This window comes from Scardinius erythrophthalmus (genome assembly GCF_964197995.2).
Source record: "Scardinius erythrophthalmus genome assembly, chromosome: 17".
NCBI lineage: Eukaryota > Metazoa > Chordata > Actinopteri > Cypriniformes > Leuciscidae > Scardinius > Scardinius erythrophthalmus.
This window is the reverse complement of record NC_138237.1, coordinates 33,870,113-33,891,255: the sequence shown is the minus strand read 5'-3', so window position 1 is coordinate 33,891,255 and position 21,143 is coordinate 33,870,113. Positions and strand designations below refer to the sequence as shown.

The 21,143-nt window shown below is 37.7% G+C and overlaps 1 protein-coding gene across 1 annotated transcript in view; it reads left to right on the top strand.

Annotated features, from left to right (window-relative positions):
• Positions 1 to 21,143, top strand: part of LOC308705923 (glucocorticoid receptor-like) — a 73,709-nt gene that overhangs the window by 42,966 nt on the left and 9,600 nt on the right. The window contains exons 3-6 of the mRNA XM_081391233.1: positions 5,609 to 5,763; positions 10,631 to 10,657; positions 15,472 to 15,588; positions 18,150 to 18,428. Of these exons, the coding sequence (XP_081247359.1) occupies positions 5,609 to 5,763; positions 10,631 to 10,657; positions 15,472 to 15,588; positions 18,150 to 18,428 (578 nt within the window). The remainder of the gene's footprint in view (positions 1 to 5,608; positions 5,764 to 10,630; positions 10,658 to 15,471; positions 15,589 to 18,149; positions 18,429 to 21,143) is intronic.

Sequence of the window (21,143 nt, the reverse complement as noted above, 5' to 3'; positions counted from 1 at the left end):
TTTTGGTTACTATAATCCAGTGAATTAAATAATTTGCGAATGAAAAGTAATTAATCGAATATAATTTTATTCTTTTCTCTTTTTATTTGGAACTTGATTGAAAAACAATCAGATCAAAGTCCTGCATCAGTGCCAAAACGTCCACCGTAAGCGCTGCAGTCCTTAATAATAATTCATTCGTTGGTCCTTGTTTATTACAATTAGTCCTTGTTTATTATTTTATGTTACTGCTGACATAGCTTTGTTTAAAATATGAGCAAATAATATTAGTAGTGTGCATAAAGTGGTAGTTATGGTGGTGGCGTTTTCATAATAGAACATTTTGTTTTTAGTACCTGTTTTTCTGGTTAATAAAAAACAAAATCATGAAACACATGGGTCACTTTTTTTGAGATGTGAACAGATATGTACAGGCTGCACATTTGGTTATTTTTTGCATTTTTTTTCTTCTTGGTTGAAAAGCAAAGTCGAAGCAACGTCACGTGAGGTAGAAGCATGCTTTCGGAGTGTGTGATTGGCTGCCGGTTCTGAGCTAATCTCTGCATTTATTCATGAGAATGAACTCTTTTAACCCAATCTAACTCTTTTAATGCTGTATTACCATAGACAGTAAAAATCGCATTATAGCGGGCAATTCAAACAACACGCAGAGCGCGAATGAGCGGTTTCTACATGTAGGTGTAACGCCCCAATGAGTTTAACAACGCTTGAAACGTGGATCATATAGATCATTTACGGACCGGAGCATGCGCGTTTCAAGTTTTTATGGGCATATTTAATATACTCTAGTGCTTTAAACATGAACCAGAACCGCGAATGCGGTTGCACAAATGTAATCACGTCTTACTCAAATGAAAAAAAAAAAAAAAATATATATATATATATATGTGCCATGAAGGGAGATGGGTGTTTGTTTGGGTTGATTTCAAATATCAACAGTGTTCAACAATGATTTTGAAAAATCACATACTGCACCTTTACTCTTTTTGTTTGTATCTGTATTTGTATTTACTGCTGTAGAATGCCTGAGCCTCACAACAAGCATTTCAATGTTCAAACCGTCACTGACATCTTGTGCATATGACAAATAAACTTGACACTTGAAACTAGATCTTTCTGATTATGCTGTTTTAGCCACTTGACAAAATAGTGCTGTCTCTGAGGCATGGTACAAACACATGGTAAATCAAGAAAACAAGACATTCACAGACTAACCGTGTTGAGCTATTTAACATAGCTTTTATAACATACTTAACACACATTAACTATTATTGTCAATACAAGTCCAAACAGTTGCTCACCTGTCTAATAAAACGAACTAGCGACTTTCCATGGTTTCTACAGAAGTAAAACCGGCGTAGCACGGATATGACATTGACAGGCGATGCAATGACACCGGCGTTACACAATAGCTGATTTCTCTGGATTTAAACACTGTTGGAAAGATTTGGGATAATATAAGTACACAAGTCAACAAAATATGTAACACTGATCTAGTGATATTTTAATTTAAAAATCTTGGGCCTTTAAGATTTATTGTATGACTTTTTTAGGGTGTAATATTTTTCTTACTATTGCTGCCAATTTGGAAACATTTAATAAATTCTTGTGAAATGCACATCGTAGCCATACACATGTTTGCTGGGAAATAAGTGCTGCGCCTGGACCTCTTGTAACTCTAATTGAAGACTGCTGGTTTATGGAAATAGATGCTTCCAAAAGATCCAAAATCTTTGACTCTCATCAAAAAATCATTTGGCACAGTCGCCTGATTGATAAGCATTTGTAACTCGAAGGGAGAAAAACGTCTAAAGGAAATGATTTCTCATTCTACTTGTCAGTTGAACTGAGTTGCAGTATAGCGTGAGTGATTTTAGCTGCCATGAAAGAGTTGCCTCACTGGTTTATGAGCGGTATCATCTTTCTAGTGACCCCTCTAGTCTAACCGCAGACCTAACTTAAGGTCAGACTTGTTGGGCTTGAGAATACAAGCGTTCTTGTGAGCTAAACATGGGGCATGGTATTACATTATTCTGAAACCTGAAACCCTTATTGGTGTCGTTTTTAAATGGGTGTGAAGTTATTACTATACAACAATGTATTTCTCTGCTCTGAATAGCCTGTCACTCAGCTGACATACAGCTTAATGTGTTCATGCAGATGGGAGCTAAATATGGCCGCTTGCCATATTAGGTTGGCCAACCTGCCAGACAGTTCTGGTTACTTGAGAAGGTGTCAGGGATTTGTAATACCAAAAAGCAGATCATCAAAGCGGTAAACCAGCACAAATGAAGCTCTATCGGGAGAGTGAAATTGCTCTAACAGTTGTTGATGATCAGTGGCACTGTTCCACCAATGATTATTAGCTGTCCTGAGCATCTCCTGCCAGATAATTAATGGTGTTAACCCTCAGATGGGTCATGTTGAACGCTGGAATAGAACAGATCTGAAAACACAAGGCATCATACACTTGCCGACTTTGTAAATGGTTACAGAGGAAAACACTGGGCATCACACACTTAACAGGGGCCCTATGAAATCAGTTTTATTTTAATTTTACTGGTTTGTGTTTTAATGTTTAAATTAAATTTCAGTAATCAATAATCATGAAATCATAACATTTCTATAATTTAGGAACAATTTATCAAAATGTTAACACAATTATTATTTTAGGGCCCCGATGAAATCTAAAAACCCTATTTCAATATATATATACAGGTATAAAAAAATACATACATACATTATATATATTATATATATATACATATATATATATATATATATATATTATGTATGTATTAATTTTTTTATTTTTTTTATTGCCTTTTTCGCTTAGAACTCAAAAACAACATCAATTTATTGAGAGAATAGATTATCAATATATGTATAGGCCTATATATATATATATATATATATATATATATATATATATATATATATATATATATATATATATATATATATATATATATATATATATAAAAACAGCTCAGAGAATGCAAACTTCCGTTACAACATATTAGCTCACATCATGGGACAAACGCGCATCGTTGCTAGGAGATGCATGACAAATGAAAACAACAAATATTTTCTAAAATTGGCTCAAAATATCAAAAATATCTGATGTCCTGGAATCAAAGTTTGAAGCTATTTTTTTTTCTTCCAGTGAAATCTTCTGACTTTTGGCAACTAACGTCGACTTATCCAGACTGTAAATCCGGGTAGAAATTTGGCTAAAAGTTGTCTAGGTGTTCCAGACTTAAAATGGCATGAGCTGGTCAAGTCAGGGTACACAGGGCTCTGGGTGAACAGCCCCTTATGCTGTCAGAACACAAAAGTTAGGAGAACAAATCCACAAATAGTTGCTGGATTTGCCAAAGCCATATAATCTTTTCAAGATATGTTTTGTTTGATGGAGTTACTAAAATTCCTTATATCTGTGTTTCTAGATTTGGATTTGTCCACAATGTCTATATCATTATTTTTTTATTATTTTTTTTGTACCACGTTTGACTAAGACTGCTACACCATTATTTGAATTAAATTGAAGATTATGATATCACTGATTTTAAATTTACCTTCTTTTGTCACTTAAGGGTTTTACATGTTATCAGGTTCATGTTCCCTCCAGTTCAAGCATGCCCTTCTTAGCTAGGATACAACATGCCCAGGGCTTCAGACTAACATTTGAGAGGGTGCAAGTTGGTTTCTACAGATGGTGGCACCAGCACCTTTAAAATTATAATAAAAGTAATTGAATTTAATAAGTGCAGTTACTAATAATATTACATGTTTGTCTTGGAAATGCACATTTAACACAAAACACTGAGCTTGAGTTGAGATGCAGATAAAATTAACTTTTACAGTATTAACAACAGAAATGTGCAAAAACCTAATTAGCCTAACCATTGTTTTTCTATAGTATCATACTGAACTGACCGACAGCTTCAGTCATTATAAAAGGAGAGCTCTTGCTTTGTGTAATTCAGTTGCCATTTAAAGAAAAGTTTTTTCTACTTCATACTTTAGTACAAAAAAGTGCCAAATTTTACAGTAAAATATTTCTCGATGATTTGATGTTGTGAAAATTTTTTTTTATTCTGGCTAATGAGCCAATAATTGCTCCTCCTAGTTTTTTTTTTTAAATAAAAGTGTTTGTTTTCCTACATCTTGAAACCTTTAATTATGGGAGCAATCTTTGAAGAATGAACAAATAATTTTTTGGTCATCACATTAAAATAACATTTTAGCCTAAATTGGATAATATTTAGAAATTGGATAATATTTGAATTTGAAGTCTCTGAAGGTTGCACAAACCTTGAAAATAATATTTCTGCCACAATACCATGGTTACAGTTAATGTTACTACATTAAATCCATTGTGAACGTCGATTATTTGTGGACTGAAAAGCATTCCACAACTTGTTTGTTTCGCTCATTACACGTTTCTCCCGATTCCCACGTCAGCGCTGTTTATTTTGATATCTATCTATGGTTTATAACAGAGAATTCTGCACTGAGTTTGAATGCTTCTCACTAGATCTCCCAGCTCTGTGTAGTAACCGTGATTGAGATCGGCCTGAAATTAAATCTGTTTTGAGCTTGTGCTGCACTTTCTTAGTAAACTTGCGTTTTTTATGTGTACGCTCCGTACAATCGAATTTCTTGTTTCTTTTGTTGCAAATTCATTTGTGACTTGGTAATAGCAGGCTACATTAAACTCAATATTAAATACTTTGTTAGGTGGCCACTTAATGTCCAATGTGAAATATGGGTATTTTGTTGATTGTATTAGAAGAGCTATTGAATTTCATTTGAAATGCCTTAAAGGTGCAGTGTGTGATTTTTAGCGGCATCTAGTGGTGAGATTTGCGAATTGCAACTGGTCAATAACTGCGGCCTTTCCTTCAAATTGCAAACTCGAATGAGAAGCTACGGTGGCCGACGTAGGATCGGAAGATGTCGTCGTCTGAGTCAGCAGAGAGTAGCAAGTCAAGCAATGAGGTTTCTCTATATTATATTTTATATTAAATTATATTTACTTAATTATTCAGTAAAATCACATGTTATTGCGATTGTTATTTTTACTTGTTTATCATTGTGTTAGTCTTTTATTCACTGACTTTACCATAGCTTGTTTCCATGGTAGTTAGTATAAGATTAGAGCATCAAAGCAGCTAACTTAGGTAAGGGGAAATAGCTAACGTTACTATGTCCGAGGCGTCGTTCAGACAGCATGTTTTTCTCCACGTTTGCAGAGTCAGGGACAACCTGAGTTTTCTGCTTCGTCTTTTTCTGCTGCTTCTCATTCAAGTTAGTGACGAAACGCGCTCTGTAGCGCTGTTTGTTCGCTGTCGGTTACGGTAGAAACATGACGTCACAATATGTCGACCTTCATAGAAGGGGGTGGCCGCGGTTATGTAGATATAAATGACTATATCTAAGGTAATAAAAACTTAAAGGTTCAGTAAGTAAGGTCTTTATACACCACTGAAAGCATAGTTATGGATCTTATATTGCATTTCTGTCAATAGATCCTCAGAAATATCACACATTGCACCTTTAAACTATTTATTTATTTTGTATTCTTTTTTTTCTCTTTGGCCAGGCCTGAAGTGAGCAGTTCCAATCCGTCCAGATCAGTCAAGCCCAGTGGAAACGGCCATAAGATCTGCTTGGTGTGCTCAGATGAGGCCTCTGGATGTCATTATGGTGTGCTCACCTGTGGCAGCTGCAAGGTTTTCTTCAAAAGAGCCGTAGAGGGTGAGCCTGCAGGACTTACTTAATACTTCATCTACCTTTTTGACGGCACTGGGCTGATAAATGCGTTGATTCTCATTTTATTATACAGTAAACAACAAAATTAATTGCATATAATCAGGTTGTCCTGTTGAATACATTTTGAATAGCGTACAATGCCTGATAAAATGACGGCATATGGATACTCAAAATTGAGTTTTGATGATTTTAGTCCATGTCTGTTAGACCATCTATATGTTAAAAGTGTGATTTATTTTTGGAATGTACACAAAATTTTAATTTATAGCACAAGGCTCTTTGATCTTTAATGTCCTAACCTCTAGTTTACATAGGCAATACATCAAAAATAGTACGTAGCAAATGAGTTGCACAGACAGTTGCTGAAATTAAATGAGCGTTTATTTTATGTATTATTTCATGAAAGTTAAATAATACAATCATTAATGATATTATTTTATATTGTCCGGTGAGTGTGCATTTAATATTTGTGCATTAATTCTGATATTACAAGGTGTGGATTTATTATTGTGATCCTTTTGTAAATCACTCAATATGTGGTCATAAGTAGCCATTTCCAGCTTGTGTTTGAAATTAGCTCAAAAGTCTAAAAACATTAGGGAACAAAAGTTGGGAGAAATAAATAATTCCACAAGTGGAATCTAATGTCATTTTGCATGGTTTGAGAAGGTTCACAAGGGCTTTTTTTTCTGTGCTTTAATGAAAGCAGGGACATCTGACCTTAAGTACAATGTAGTTCACATGGTCAGTGTCAGAATTAGTGACCTAGAAACAGTGGAGAATCTGAAATATTTCTCATTTGCTTAGACTTCTGAACCACTGCTTTTTTTTCTAATAGAGACACCTACACTGTGTACTGAGCACGACCTTGATCTATATCCTTTGAGTAATTTCTGTGTGATCTACTCCATCAATCAGAGTTTCTGTAAACCTCAGTAGACAGATGATCAGGTTTGCCTCAATTAATCACAAAAAAAAAAAAAAAGTCAAACATTGTCAAAGTGTGGTTTCCTGTGGAGGTGTTACCTTGAGATGAGATATTTCTTTAGAGTTGTAACACAGAATGTGTCTAGAAAAAGAGCATGCAGCAATAAAGCATGTGTTCTTGGCTACCTGACAAAATACCCTCCTGTTTAAACACATGCTCCATCCGAATACTGAACTACAGGGCACCTGCGTAATATTCACTACAATATCTACTCCATTCTCTGAGAGCACACGATAGAGTTCCAAAAATAAAATATAAATTTTCTCCACAAATTAGATTACTTATAAACCTTTCAGAACAGACCTTCCATGTACTCAGAGGTTGAAGAGATGGTGTTTCTGTAGAAGCTATGTACACAAGTCAAAGTCATTTCAGTTGCATTAAAAAAAAAACAAAAAAACAATGGAGAACTACATCACCCATAATCCTGAAGAAAAAAACATCAATTAGAAAATTTGCATCTGAATCATAAACTGTAAAAAAAGATGGAAGATTGGCCACCACTGACATATTGCGCTGATTCAGAACCCAAGTCTGCGCAGTAGTGAGCGTGAAGTGGAGCCCTCGGTATCAAGGCACCGCCCACACTCCCGCAGAATCAGTTAGGTACAGTTTACTGCAGAACAACCCATCTGTTGATGTGAAATATGGAAATGTAGAAAATAAAGGTAAAGCTCCAATTTCCCCAAAAAAGTATTTTGGTGCCTCAGTGACTACTTCGCTCAGAGAACGTCAATCTCAGTTGTCAATCATGAGTCAGGTCAAGTCATCTTCATTTATATAGCGCTTTTAACAATGTAGATTGTTCCAAAGCAGCTTTACATCGATAATAGGAAATTAAAGTAAAGTGTTTTGGCTTTATAGCAGCTCTAGAATAAAGTTATTGTCCAGCTAAAGTTAGTTTGATTGATTCACTTCCATCGCAACGATCATTAGTTATTAACTTAGGTGCCGCTAACACAACACCATTTTAACAGAAAACTCTTAAGTTCTTTCTGCGCAAACTTCAAAAACGCAAACCAGTGATGACATCACTCTCCCATTTTTATAATTAACTAAAACCAAACTTATGAAAAAAAAAAAAAAACCTTTTAAATTACATCAGTGTGATTAAAAACTAATTAAAATAACAGAAACTATCTTTGGAATAAACTTATATAGGTAAATATTACAGTATGCTAGCATCACAGACAATGGTAGACAGTGACTAAGGCAGATCTGGCATAATGTCAAAAACACATCTATAAATGACTTACAGTTTTTATACATTTATTGAGCTAAACATGCCTAAAGTACAGAAAAAAGATACCATTGGGTATTGCGCCGTGTCTTGAAGAAGGCGGTGGCTTAGGTGGAGGGCGAGGAGATGGCAAAGGGATGGTTAGAGGAGATGGCGAAGGGATGTTAAGAGCAGGCAGACAAAATCCTGAAGGCGGTGATGGTGGAAGTATCCATGATGGTGATGATGGACGGAGTTGGCAGGTGGTAGAGACCCAGAGGACTGCAGGGATTGACAGCCCACGGCGGAGTCGCAGGAGGGAGGAGTTGCAAGTTTACATCGTGGCTGATGACATCCGTGGAACGCCCGACGGAGATGGAGCCGATGTCAGGGGATCCCTTGGTGCAGACGGAGAGCTGATGGACTTGAGTGACACCGCTGGCACTGGAGACCAAAGTGCAGTTGCAGTGACGAGCATCTGAGATGAAGCCAGAGTGCCCGAGGACTGAGGCGGAGCCGGTGTGATCAAGGCAGGGGGAAGGAGGAACCTGCTTGAAGCCGTAGGGGTGGAGAGACAGAGCGCAGCGGAAGGCTTGTTAGTCCATGGCGTTGGCAAAGTGACAAATGACCAAGGTGGAGACAGTGGGACGAGGGAACCCGGTGGAGCCGTAAGGCAGAGGGTCTCTGGTGGAGCCCAGGGATTGGAGAAGCCGACAGGTCTACGGCGCGAGGGGATCAGAGGCCTGAGGTGGAGCCGAGGGATCCTCTCGCTTCTACAAAACTGGTGATTACACAACCTGAGGCTTCACAACAGCACAAGGCATCACAGGGGACGATGAAGGGCTGCTGGCATCCAGCGGAGGTGGAGCTGGAGGACTGACTGAGCTCTGCGATGAGGGTGAGAGAGGGAAGCTGGATGGGATCAATGATGATATTTCAAAGTCCATAAAGGTCGACGATGCAATTTCAATGCGGGCTTGAACCAGTGGTGATGATGAAGAAACAAATGATTCAGAGTGGGTGGCAGTACCTCAGTGTCCCAATCTATCAGCCAGGCCTCTTTGTCCAATTCCACCAGGTTTCCCCCTGCCACAGATGTCGCTGGCTCACACCCCTGGTCAGACTCTCTGGGGAGTCTGGCTCCAGGGCGATGGACAGAGGTGTCCTCACTTCATTTGGCTCTGGCTCATTCATCTGTCTCATTCATCACGAAATCTCCATGGTGCTGGGTGGTGGTGGGCTGGGGTCGAGGTCTAGCTGTAGTCTGATTGGGGGTTGACGCTCTCCAGACACCTGATGATGGCCTCAAACAGTAGAGCGTTGGCGCTTGCAATGCCAAGGTCATGGGTTTGTTTTCCAGGGAAAGCAAGAACTGATAAGAATGTTAATGTGTACCTTGAAATGCAATATAAGTCGCTTTGGATAAAAGCGTCTGCCAAATGTATAAATGTAATTATGCTAAAGAGTGCAATGTCAATACAGCCTGTTACCTTGATTATAATTTCTCATAAGCTTAATTGAATAGGCCTTGAGAGAAAAATTATAATGACATTTTTTAAAAATAGCTACCAAAATTAATATCGGTAACGGCAGTTTGACAAAAAGTAATAGCCTAACTAAAAGTTCACAAAAAATGCAATGACTTTTCGTAAAAAAAAAAAAAAAAAAAAAAACTAGACTAAAACTATGAAAGACGAAATGACTAAAGTGTGACTAAGACCATTTTCGTCTGAAGATGAAGACTAAAGCCTGGGACACACCAAACCGACGCCAAAGAACTAGCGCAGATGAAAACCGACTGTGTTGTCGCCTCGCGTCGCCTTTGTCGGGGGAAAAGAGCTGCACTTGAACACACTGAGAGAACTACAGCCGACTGTCAACTAGAATGCGCGTTCTGCGCTTGCGTGTAAATGAGACAACTGTCTATTTCTGCAGATATATTCATCTATATTTGTCATTCAAAAAGGGAAACCGACGCTGCAGATACACAAACCATAAACAAAGCAGTGCATGCTTACCGTTTTGAATATCAATCCTGCTAAACACTCTCTTTATTCCACTCCTCTCATGTTGATATTGAAATATTCGCCAAGGAACACTCAGGTAAGATGACGTAACATTAGAACAGCCTTCTATCTGTACCGTTTTGACTTCTTTGCTCGCTGTTTTGCTATTATTCTCGTGCTCTGACTCGTTCACTAAGCTGAACAGCCAATCAGAGTTCTCTCTCTCACCGACGGCCCGACGCCGATTCAACATGTCGAATAGGCCGGAAAAAAGCCGCCAAGGACCAATTTCAGCCGACTGTGCGGAACCGTGTGAAACACACTGAGAAAACTTAGTCGTCTGACGCACAAAAACTGCCCGATGGCCGACCCTCGGCTTGGTGTGTCCCGGGCTTAAGACTAAATCAAAAATGGCTGCCAAAATTATCACTGATGTGTCCTGCAGAGGATTCTTCATATTGTAAAATTCATAGTTTTGCTAAAATTGCTAAACTGAAATGAATAACTTCCGCTAACCAACGTCATTTGTTGTCAAAGTGTCAGCATGAACTGAGCTGTGTTTTCAGCACTTGAAACATTTATATCTGTTATTTTTGTTTTTCTTCCCTGATTTCTTCGGTTGCTCTGGCAATGGTGAAGGATGGAGAGCGCGACAAAACACAGATGGTAAATAAATTCACTTTAAATAATGCTTTTGCTAACAGTCGCCCCACAGTGCACCTGTGCTAAAATGCTTTTGTCTAATAATTCATAGTAGTAACACTGGTACAATCAAGCTCAATCCTTGGAGCGGGAAAAGAAATCACCTACAAGCACTGTCAGAAATTAATTGTTAGCTGGACTTGTTTATTAAAACTGGAGTGGGGCATTTTTTTTTACCTTTTATCTTATATTTTTCATTCTAACCAAATAAAAACACAAAAACATGTTCTCCAATTATGTCAAACAATTACATCAATGTAAATTAATTCTCAGTATTGGTTATTATTATGGCCCAGTTATGGCCATTATGTGTCAAATCAATTCAGCATTGCATTCAGGTAGCTGACAATAATGCACAAGATATCCTAACACAATGAACACTCTGTTAAAATATATATTTGAAATAATTGGCAGGCACATGTGTTTTATTACATCAATCTTCTTACCTCTGTGTTAAGTTTTATGAGTGTTTTCTTTGTTTGGATTTTTAAAAGGTTTTAAAAAAACACTTTATATTAGCTAGAACAGCACTTGCCTCTGATACAGTAAATATTTATTTAGGACATTTTGTTATTCAACCCCAAGTTGATTTCTGACCCTGCTCACAGACATGTTAACCGCAATAGTTATTAGTCACTAGTTTGCATTCTGATAATCATCATAGTTTGCACTTGACTTGATTTTGCCTGCATCACAGTTAGTGCCTCTGAGTTGCTGTGTGAGTGCATTTGCATTGATCGGTTTTGTTGATGTGTCTTTACTATGACTAATGGGAAGACATTTGAGTCAGAGTGCTTCAAGCCTGCTAAACATGTTTGAGACATTATTGTTTTATTTGAACAGTTAATGAAAAGAGGACGTGGAGTGTCAAGCAGTGTTCTGGGAAATGAGGATAAAGCTAAATTGTCTTTTGATCACTTTTCTTTGACTTTGCTTCAACCCCAGGAAAATCTATTTAGTTGGAAGGCAGACAGTAATGTATTTCCAATCTGTATTTATCAGGGGAAAAGCTATGTTGGCGATGGATGTAAAGTATAATATAGTCAGGTTAATTAAGGTGTAATCTAGTTACTGGCCATTGTCAAAGCAGCATCAGACAGGAAGGAGTTGAGACTATTCTAATGCAGAGTTTGTGGGCACACTGGACATGAAGTGAATCCAGGAGGGAAGAAGTTGAAAAATATGCTTAATTGAAGATATATTATCTCAATATAGATGTGTTTTATAATAAATAGATTTGTTTTCTCAATCTTTTCAATGCAGATGCAATGGAAATACAATTGTCACTACTTGAATGCAGTTCCATGCATGGTTCTCTAAATGTTTTGGTCGTTGTACACAAACACAGTGTCAAACATAATACATATGTTACCGGCAAAGTGTGTAATCCGGCATTCTATAGAATGCCTAGGTAATGTATAGAGTAAGGTAATGTATTTTTGCCAAAAGCCATCAGGCATTCTATACATTGCCTAGGCATTCTATACAATACCGGGATTTCACACTTTGCCGGTAACATATATAACATCATATAGTGCATGCATACAAATAGACAGTAAATAAACAGCAGAACACTATACATTATTAAATATAATGTAAAAAATAACAATTGGAGAACATTCTGTATAGCTTCTTATTAGATTGTCACACAACAACCTCTCTGCAATGTTATAGTTACAGAGAAATAGAACAAAGAGACAAATAATCTGTTTTTAAACTGCAGCATATACTTGGCAATTGGATGCTTTGAAATGCTTCAAAATGAACAGTTCTGTAAGTTGGGTCTCTACAGACTGTTGGATGGCATGTTCTCCACACCAAATGGAGGGATCCTCAAAGGTCTTTGGCTGAGTGCTTGGCAGTAGATTGGTAGAGGTGGCGTTTGATTATTCATCTGTTTTGGCTTACAAGTCTGTAATAATTCCAAGCGTGTCTGACTTAAAGCTTTCAGAAGTTTGTAGAAATGAATAAAGATGCGACCGTTATGTTCTCATAATGTGTACGGCATGTGCTGGAATGGCTTTTTACAGGGATGCTTCAACCAAAACTAAACATTGTGTCATAACACTTTTATTATTTCATCGACACCTTCTGGTCATCCAAACCTGTATTATTTCTTTAAGAAGAATTGTATTATTTTTTTATTATTTTCATGAAACACAAATGGAAATGTTATGCAGAATATCTTTATCATTTCATTTTTATTCACAGTGTTACATACTCATATTTGATTGTCAATGTCAGCACTGCATTTAACCGTATCTATGAGGGTCTTTCGCACCGGATAGTTCTAGGAACTTAGTTCTAGGAAATAGCCACTAGGATGGTTCCCCGAGAACTAATGGTTCCTCTAAGAACGTTTTCCTGGTTGCATTCGCACCGTCAGTAGGAACTCTGAAGTGACGTAAACCATGCTTGTTGTTGTGACTTTTATTTTTATAGCACGGCGGACCTTTATTTTGATGGCGCTGAGAACGCCAGCCTGAGCTCACAGTGCTCGCATTCTCCGTGTTCATTAATTTATGATCTGTCTAATACGTTAATAGATAGAACGGTTATACATAGAAAGACAGTATATGAAAAGGTATTAACATATGCCGTGTGGTTGATGTCTAGTGTTGCTAACTAAGCAGAAATATAATCTTTTAATGTTTTGCTTGCTCCCCTTAAAGTTGCGTTGGGTTTTCTTCATAGGAAAAGGTTAAGAGGACCATCTATCACTATATGTTATAGTTATCACTATATGAATATGTTTTCCATGTTCGTAGAGCTAGTTTCTGGAGTAAATATATACAGTAGGCTATAATCTGTATGTTTACACAGCCTTTTTTTAAAAAATGACTGGTGCCGGTGTTTCGCTTGCGTTTGGCCAATCAGCGTACACTAACACCACGGATAGTTCCTATATACCTTATGTAGCCCCGCCCCTTTTCAGCGCTCCGCTCATTGTCTTTTGACTTCCGGTCTGTATTTTCACAGCAATCTTGCATATTTATGAATGAACGGCTCGTTTTAAAATCTTCCCGGTCTACTGGCATTTGTTAAGACATCTGCTTTAAATATTACAATCCTCATGATAACTTTCGTTAACTTTACATTAAGTAAATCCACTTCAAAAGCTAATTACTCCTAGACAGCAATGCCATAGACATATACAGAGTGACCGCAAAAACGGAAGTCCAAATACAATATTCTAAAGATGGCGGCGCCCTCGTTTCTCTGGCGCATAAGGTCTATACGGCATTTCAGAATGTTTGTTAACAATAGGCACCAAGATACTTCCGAGTGGCAGAACGCGAGCAGCTTCTACTGACCAACTGATGAGATCAAGCCGGCTACTGTAAACAAGTACATAGTTAAAAACATTGTTGTTGATCAAAGTTGAAACGATGACGAAAACGTGTTGTGTTTGGGGTTGTGCCGCCAGATATACAGCAAAAGGTTGTAGGGTTTTATCGATTTCCTTCAGAAAAAGGAAGGAGGTTCAAGCGAATGGACGTCGTCAAAAGTAGTGCTACAGAGAATATAGCAAGACTGTGCAAACAACCAATATTAAAACTGCTAAGAGGGAATCTTAATGATCCCCTAAATTATATGATTCATCCAACGATTACCTTTCTGCTGCCAACCCTGCTTGCTCTTCACCTCTGCTCTGTGTATTCTCAAAACTGTCCATCTACAAAATCATAGCAGAGCATAATTATCTTCAGCTGGGGAAATTCGAGACTAATATTAGTAAACTTAAGGTCTCTTTTGAAGATCAGACTCATTGCCAGTCACTGCCTGAAGTATTAGTATTATACAAGGAAGAGACAGAACTTCTAGTGTCATATAGGCTATTGATCAAATGTCAATGGAAGAAATTGGAAAAGCAAAACATAGTTGTAGGCTACTGCTGATGGAGGATCGATGTGTGTACCACATTGGTTTCACCATCACCGCGAGTTTAGTTTGAGGGAATGCCTAGCTGAGTTGCGCTAGGCTACAGCGCGCTATCCATTTCACCGTCAAAAGCTCACATCTGTGCCATCTGATCCGAGCAACAGAAAACGATCATAGCCTTTTTTAGTTAGATAACGGGGAAATAGACCATCTACCATAGCCTAACATATTGTAAGTCAAACAGCAACAGTCACTAAAATAACTACTCAATGGTAGGCTGAGGCTCATTTAAAAAGTATGGTAGTAGACTAGCGCTACATCTACTATGGCCAAGGTTAGGCTATATCCTGAACTATGTCTGAATTTCCACCGCGTCTGTTTTTGAATCAACTTACCTGTTGACATGTAGATTAGGCTACTGCCGATGGTGGGTCTCCCTTCCAAGCAATTTACTAGCGTTGCCATAGGAATGCTTCGGCTTTTGCCACCGGGAAGAACATCTGTTATTGTTGTGACGTCATGGTGAATTGTCGTATAGTGCTGGTTTAGACGCAGGAACTGTGAACAATTTTAGTTCTAGGTCCTTTTGGAGGAACTAATTTAGCTCCTACTTAAATTAGTTCATCCAAAAGGAGTTCCTAGAACTAAAATCGTTCACAGTTCCTGCGGTGCGAACACGCCCGAAAACCGCCAATAGTTCTAGAAACTATGAAAAGGTTCCTCCGGTGCGAAAGCTCCTTCAGTTAGTTTTACTTTTACCTTTATTTTTAAGACACTTAATCAGTTTGTCACTTTTCAATTGATGAAATAGATGAATTTCAAGATGGGGGGGGTGACGCTATAACCCCAAACATCAGAGGCGCTCATTGTAATTGTAAATCTTTTTTTTTTTCCAGGGCAGCACAACTATCTCTGCGCGGGAAGAAATGATTGCATTATCGACAAGATAAGGAGGAAAAACTGCCCGGCATGCCGCTTCCGCAAGTGTCTTCAGGCCGGCATGAATCTGGAAGGTGAGGACGCTCTGATGGATTGATGAGCGGTTGTCATGTGGCTCACTTGAGTGATTTATATGACCTTTTATATGCCACAGCACAGGAGCGCAAAGCAGCAAGTAACTAGGAGTGACATTTGTGAGGAGTTTCCCAAAAATTATAGATTTTGATTGAACTGCTTTGAAGGGAAAAACTCAATTTTAATATGGTACACTTTTCGCCTCAGTGATCGAGAAATGTCAACTGAATAAAATGTCATCAAATAATCCAGTTCCAGTATTTCTTTTAGACGTATACGCATTTTTTCCAGTGCAAGTGGGTGGTGAAAACACGGTGAGACCAAAGACTGTTTGTGCAGATTTTTCTTTCTTGTGCAATAGATGAAGGAAGTTCTGAAATGTCCAGAAAGCTTTAAGAAGGCAGCAGTGCCTCATTGACAGCGTGCTGATGTACTTCACAGATATTGGACAGGATTCATCCATCTCTGTGCAAGCCTTTAAAATTATGGATGATTTATTTGCGTGAAGCACCAAACAGGAGAAAAAAAGGCCTTGATGCAGTAGCTGCTAACTAAATCTGGGGTTGTACCAGAGAGGCTTTTAGTTGCCATAGAAACATTTATGGCAGAACATTTAGAAAGTGGGACAAAATGACATTGTGCTTGATGGTAAGCTCACAATCAACAACAGCGATTTTATGAGAGAAAATCTTTAAGAGGCGTTCGCACACCAAAACACAAAGGTGTTCGTGTCTCCGTATTAAGCTCCATTCATATAGTCTGTGCTAAAATGTGAAAGATTCACTGGAATATTCCCTCATATAGGATCTCAGAATTCACAATAAATGACTAAAAAGCACATGCTAATTCTTACTCTGTTGTCATTGTCACTTGAGAACATTGTCTTTAATATAGAACATTCGAATCTGGATTTGTTCATTTTAATTAGCTTTGAAGAGGGCTTCTGCTCTTGGTTGTTCAGGTCTATTTAAATAAAAATACAAAACAATCCATACAATTAACTTGAATACACATTTTCTGTAATGAAGTTTAAATCGAATTATTATAATATTTGTTTGGTCCAATATGTCCAAAGGACAGTTTGTGCAGAGGTTTTTATCATTGTTATTCTCATTTTTATTTCTTTATTTACCTGTGGTTTCAGTCAGTCATTTTATCAGAACGAATTTCATTAGCAACGTCAAAATCCATTCCCTCCTAAAAGAAAAGGCTTAACGTGAAAAGAATATCTGAAAATGACATCTTTTGTGCAGGTAACTGTCTTCCTCTTTTGTTCTGACTAATTGAAAACAATAATGCTGCAAAAGTAGACAACGCTGATATTCAACAAACATTGAACATTGTTTGACATTACCTCATTACCACCTTTTTTTAACAACAAATGATTCCTCAGATAGTTGCCTTTTTGAACAAAGCAACAGAGAAGAGTTTACTGGCTTTTCAGAGATTTCGACACTTCAGCCACTGATAGCAGTCTATTGCAGTTATTAATACAGTTATAGGGAGAGAAAAAGAGATTAAGTGTATGTGAATTACCAGAGTCTGTGTGTCTTTCAACGGTGTCATATTAAAAGCGAAACTGTACCTTCATCTGCTCCAAGAACAGCACCGGTATTACCTTGCCAATGAGAAATATCATGTAGCTTTTAAGTTGTTAAACTATTTTACTGCTAAAACTGCTAAAATCGTCAGAGCAGCTCTGTCAACACCTTTCTGTGCGAGTGTGTGCGTACTGTATGTGTGTGTGTTTGAGTGGGAGAGAGAGCGGGAAAAAGAGAAGTATGCTTTCCTTACAAACTAAAATGTGATTTTGTGGCAAAAAAAAAAAACCTGGACATAATTTGACATTTTTATCCTATTGTTTACTATATTTATTTATTTGGTCTGTTTTTTTTGTTTGTTTTTTTGCTGTCAGCTGTAAACACCTTTGAAATTTTAGCCGTGCGTTTCCCTGAAAATAATTGCACACCTTAGAACGTTCGTCAACCAATCAGATTCAAGCATTCAACAGCCCCGTAGTATATACATTATGTTATTGGATACAACTTTTGATTTTAATAATGTTTTAGTAAATGCTGAAACCTGAAATGAACACTAAGGTTTAAACTAGATTTCTTTGTTATTCATCTTTGAGATCCTTGTCACTGAATCATTTACAAAAACTGAACAGCAACAGAAGATATGAGAGTGAATTTCCCAAAGGCTTTATCAAGATAAAAGATAAAAGTCTATTTAGTCATGTAAGTGTCTGCACTTAAATCCCAAGAATCGATGTTTCAGTCTGTGTTGTTTTCAGTTGATGAATGAACAAAGCTTCGTATCGCTTCCAATCAAATAAATCGCAATAAGCTTTGTGCTATGGTACTTTTGGTATAAAACGAAGTCTCTTTTTGGCGCTCTTTAATGTGGCGCGACAGACTTTTTTTTTTTTCTTTGAGGAAATTTGAAATCGAATCGAATCATGAAATTTGTGTCAATGCCTAGCCATATTAAACATTCAAATGAAATATCAATGTCTTCATTGAGTCATTAATATTCACATTTCTCTCTTTTATTTCAGCTCGAAAAAACAAGAAACTAATGCGGTTGCGGGGACATTCGTCCTCAAGTGAGCAGGCGCCCACTCTGCCCGAAGAGCACATGTGCTCGCTGGTGCCCAAGGCCATGCCCCAGCTGGTGCCCACCATGCTGTCCCTGCTCAAAGCCATTGAGCCGGAGATCATTTACTCGGGCTACGACAGCACCATCCCGGACACCTCCACCCGCCTCATGACGACACTTAACCGCTTGGGCGGCCGCCAAGTCGTCTCTGCAGTCAAGTGGGCCAAAGCCCTTCCTGGTGAGCCCTCGGAATTATCCATACCTTATATCATGTCAGAACTAGTGCTGTCAAATCGATTAATCGCAATTAATCGCATCTAACATAAATGTAAGTGTTTATATATATATATATATATATATATATATATATATATATATATATGCTCAGAATTAATCTTACCCCTGGTAAATATGATCAAAAATGGCTGTAAAAAAACAAATCTGCATCGTTTATCCTTTTGATCTTTCATTAAAAAAAATGGCAAAAATCTAACCTTTCATTGAAGTAAAAGAATTGAAAGTGGGGGGAAATCACATTATGAAATAAATGTTTTTCTCCAAAACACGTTGGCCACAATTATTCATACCCAATTATTCATATTCCCGTTAATATTTACCTTTTTTTAGCACACCAGGGTGACTAGGAACATGAAACTGTCCAGCTATGACTTCTTGTTTCACAGGAGTTTAAATATGAGGAAACACAAAGGCCAAATCCCCTTAATCATCCATCACAATGAGTAAAACCAAAGAATATAGTTCTGATGTGCAGCAAAAGATTGTTGAGCATCACAAAACAGAGAGTGGCTGTAAGAAAATAGCTAAAGATTTGAAAATCCCCATTTTGACCATCAGGGCAATAATTAAGAAGTTATAATCAACTAAAGATGTTACGAATCTGCCAGGAGGAGGACGTGTGTCTATATTGTCTTAATTCACAGTTTGAGTGGCCAAAGACCCTCCAAGGATCACAGATGGAGAATTGCAGAGATTAGTTGAGTCTTGGGGTCAGAAAGCCTATTAAAAAAAAATCAAACAACCCCTACATCCCCACATGTTGTTTGGGAGGGTTTCAAGAAAAATGCTCCTCACTCATCCAAAAACAAACTCCAGCATATTCAGTTGTCAGACAACACTGGATCTTCAAACGGCACAGGGTTCTGTGCTCAGATGAAACTAAAAACAGAGCTTTTTGGCAGCAAACACGCTAGATGGGTTTGGTGAACACAGGGATAAAAAGTACCCCATGTGTACAATTTAATATACCATTGGATCTTTAATGTTGTGGGCCTATTTTTCTGCTGGAGGTCCTGGACTTCTTATTCAGATACATGGGATCGTGGATTCTATCAAATATCAAATGATAAACAATCAAAACCTTACACCCTCTGCTAGAAATCTTATAATGGGCCGTGGTAGGATCTTCCATCAGGACAACGGTCCAAAACAAACATCTAAATCAACACAAAAATGTGTTAGGGAGCACAAAAAGAAGCTTCTGCCATGACCGTCCCAGTTCCCTGACCTGATGAGTGGGCTGAACTGAAGAGAAGAAGCACAAACATGAACTTGTGAATCTGAAGGATCTGGAGAGATTCTGTATGGAGGAATGGTCTCTGATCTCTTGTCAGGTGTTCCTCAAACTCATCAGGCATTATAGAAGAAGACTCAGAGCTGTTATCTTGGCAAAACGAGATTGCAAAAAGGTATTTAATAAAAGGGTATGAATAATTGTGGCCGACGTGTTTTGGAGAAAAACATTTATTTTATAATGTGATTTCCCCCCCACTTTCAATTCTTTTACTTAAATGAAAGGTTAGGATTTTGTCATTTTTTTTTATGAAAGATCAAAAGGATAAACAATGCAGATTTATTTTTTACAGCCATTTTTGATCATATTTACCAGGGGTATGATTAAGCACGACTGTGTATATATATTATTATATTTATGTCACATATATTTTATTATACAAACTATTATGTTAGATGCGATTAATCGATTTGACAGCACTATTTTACTTTAACTTTATTTTCAAATTAATGGACTACTAAAAACTCATCACCAACCAAAAGCGTGAGAAAAGAAGCACATGATATTCTCTGCTCTGGCAGTGTGTCATGGGCTTACTGGGCAAAAATGCTTGTGGAAGAGGATTACAAAAGAACCACATGATTGAGCAAACTCATTTCGAGCTGTACATTCCCTTTAAAGAAACATATAGAAGAAAACATTATACTGTAGCCATTTTAGCATTCTGACAACACAAGTCATTATTTTTTAAGTGACATGATGTGAAGGTCAAGTATGGTAACCCATACTCAGAATTTGTCCTCTGCATTTAACTCATCAAAGTTAGTTCACACACATTAGGAGTAGTGAGTAGTGAACACACACACACACACATATACCGCAAACCGTGGGCAGTGGGCAGCCATTCACTGTGGCGCCCGGGGAGCGATTGGGGGTTTGATGCCTTGCTCAAGAACACCTCATCATTTCCTGCCAGTATCGAGAATCAAACCCGCAACCTTCGAGTTTCCAGTCTCTATCCATTAGCCCACGACTTGAAAACATGACACACATGTGGAAGTTCAAAGATAAAGATTTCTCTAGTTTCCTTGTGTGATGTGTTTATCTGGCCATAATGATTATTTCATTCAATTGAATCTGACATTTTATGTAACAATGGTTTCATGAACAATTTACACAAATTTGTTCTGCTCCAGTTTCATGAATAAAGCCCAATGTCTTTGGAGGGTTTTGATGTCAGGAAAGAAGATTTGGTTTTGATTTTAGTGACATCGAAATCATGTCAAAATCAGAACAAACAGATGTCATTGTGAAGTTGCGTCAGAGAGATCTGAAGCAAGAGCGATCGTATAATATTGTACAGGCTGAGTCTCAAAAACAAAGTGTAATTCAAACCATTTTACATTTTGAAACAAGGCCCTT